Source organism: Rhagoletis pomonella, unplaced genomic scaffold (assembly GCF_013731165.1).
Source record: "Rhagoletis pomonella isolate Grant_MI unplaced genomic scaffold, Rhpom_1.0 Rhpom_scaffold_00011, whole genome shotgun sequence".
Taxonomy (NCBI): Eukaryota; Metazoa; Arthropoda; class Insecta; order Diptera; family Tephritidae; genus Rhagoletis; species Rhagoletis pomonella.
In genome coordinates this window covers 926,491-928,216 of record NW_023458565.1, presented here as the reverse complement: position 1 = coordinate 928,216, position 1,726 = coordinate 926,491, and the positions used below count along the sequence as shown (strand labels likewise).

The 1,726-nt window shown below is 31.7% G+C and overlaps 1 protein-coding gene across 1 annotated transcript in view; it reads right to left on the bottom strand.

Moving 5' to 3' along the window:
* The window catches only part of LOC118747276, a gene marked incomplete at its 5' end in the record, with an annotated part of 9,004 nt that extends 8,920 nt beyond the window's left edge, over positions 1-84 (bottom strand). Inside the window, 1 exon segment of the mRNA XM_036481277.1 lies at positions 30-84. Coding sequence (XP_036337170.1) covers positions 30-84 — 55 coding nt within the window.
* Between the last annotated feature and the right edge of the window lie 1,642 nt (positions 85-1,726).

The window sequence follows — 1,726 nt, the reverse complement described above, 5'->3', positions numbered from 1 at the left end:
CTGCTGCTGTCGATTTCAATATGTCTTGCCTCGTCATTTGACCATTAACGCATTCCGACCAGGCACCCTTTTCATAGCGACATGCTGTGAAGGAAAAAAAGAAAGAGCAATTAATATGTATAAGCGTTTTACAAAAAAAGGTCTTAATTTAGCGGATGATGTAATGTTGAAAAAGTATTAAAACATATGCATTTATGTGCGTTGGTATTAGGTTAATTAAACTTTTCTCAAAATTGCACAGTGGGACAAGATCAACAATTTTTCACGGCCAAAATTCAACGAAAGTTTGCAGTGAAAATAGTTTTCATCACTTCACATACAATTTGCCAAAATGCGTTATTTTCCAGAGCTTCGGATGGTTTGTATAAAAATGTCATTTGTTAAGAAAGAAATTATACATATAGTATGTACAAATCGTCAGTGATACTTGTGATTAAATTTTCTATACAAATCGGAAAGTTCAATATTTTTTGAAAATTTTTCAGCACGAAAAACAACTTAAAAAACCTATTATTAGTTTTTCACTACTTTTTTAGAAGCCCATAACTACGCAAACAAACTACGATATTTCAGTAAATATTGAATCCAAATTGTTGAAAATTAGTACGTGAAATAGAATTTCGGTACAAAATAATATGAAATGCTATATCTCATTAGCCCCCCTTCACCAATCTTAACCAAACTCGGTACGAACTTTGCCTTGGACCTAGCAAAGAAATCTGTTGAAAACTACTCGTAACTACTTAAAATAATTCCTTTAAAATCGATTATTGCAATATCCACTTAACAGAAAATTAGAATACTATAAATTTTTAGATAATAGGCGTGGCGCCGCCCACAAGTGTGTATCTTGGTAACTGATTTATCAATATCCATCAAATTCGGTGCACTTAATAACTTTCGTACGGAAAAGCAATTTGTTGAAAATTATTCAAATCGTACCAAAAATTACACCCGCTTCCCGTATAACGGTAAATTTCAGAAATACGCACCCTAATTTACTCCAAGTTAATAGTTACAACAACCTCTTAACAATATATAAAACTGCTATAGATCTTTGGGAATTGGGCGTGGCACCGCCCACTTTATGACTACAAAGGTGTATCTCGGTAACCACTTTATCGATGTCTACCAAACTTGGTTCAATTATATCATTAAGTCTAACTCAGCATATTATCGAAAACGTTTGAAACCGGGAAAAACGGTCCTGATTATCATGCAGGAGTAGTGTAGAGAAAGTTGAAACGACGATATTTGATAACTGCGCCGGTATGAAAAGTTCGATTTCGCCGGAACTTATACTTCTTTACTTGTTTTCATTTTAATCTTTATCTTTTCCTATACTTTAATCCGGACCTTTACCTTCATTCTTTTTTTCATCTACATATTCTTCTCTTTGTCTTTATATATATGTAGGTTTCTTTAGTTTTATTTTAATATTCTTAAAGCACACAAGTCTTATTCCTCAACTTCTGCTTGGCACGTTTATTTAATTCAGTGCCTCCTCATTTATGTAGACAAATATATGGCGTTTGTATTAGTGCAAATTTTTAATTGATTTTTTCGCTTTATTGTAAACTAATTTGAAATTTGAGTAATGCACCTCAGCTTCAAAACATTTTTCTAGAAATTAGATGCATTTTGATAAAATTGAATGATTTTTTTGTTTTCATTTTACACAAAGTTTAAAACTTGGACTTATATGATTTTTGTTATAAAATAAACT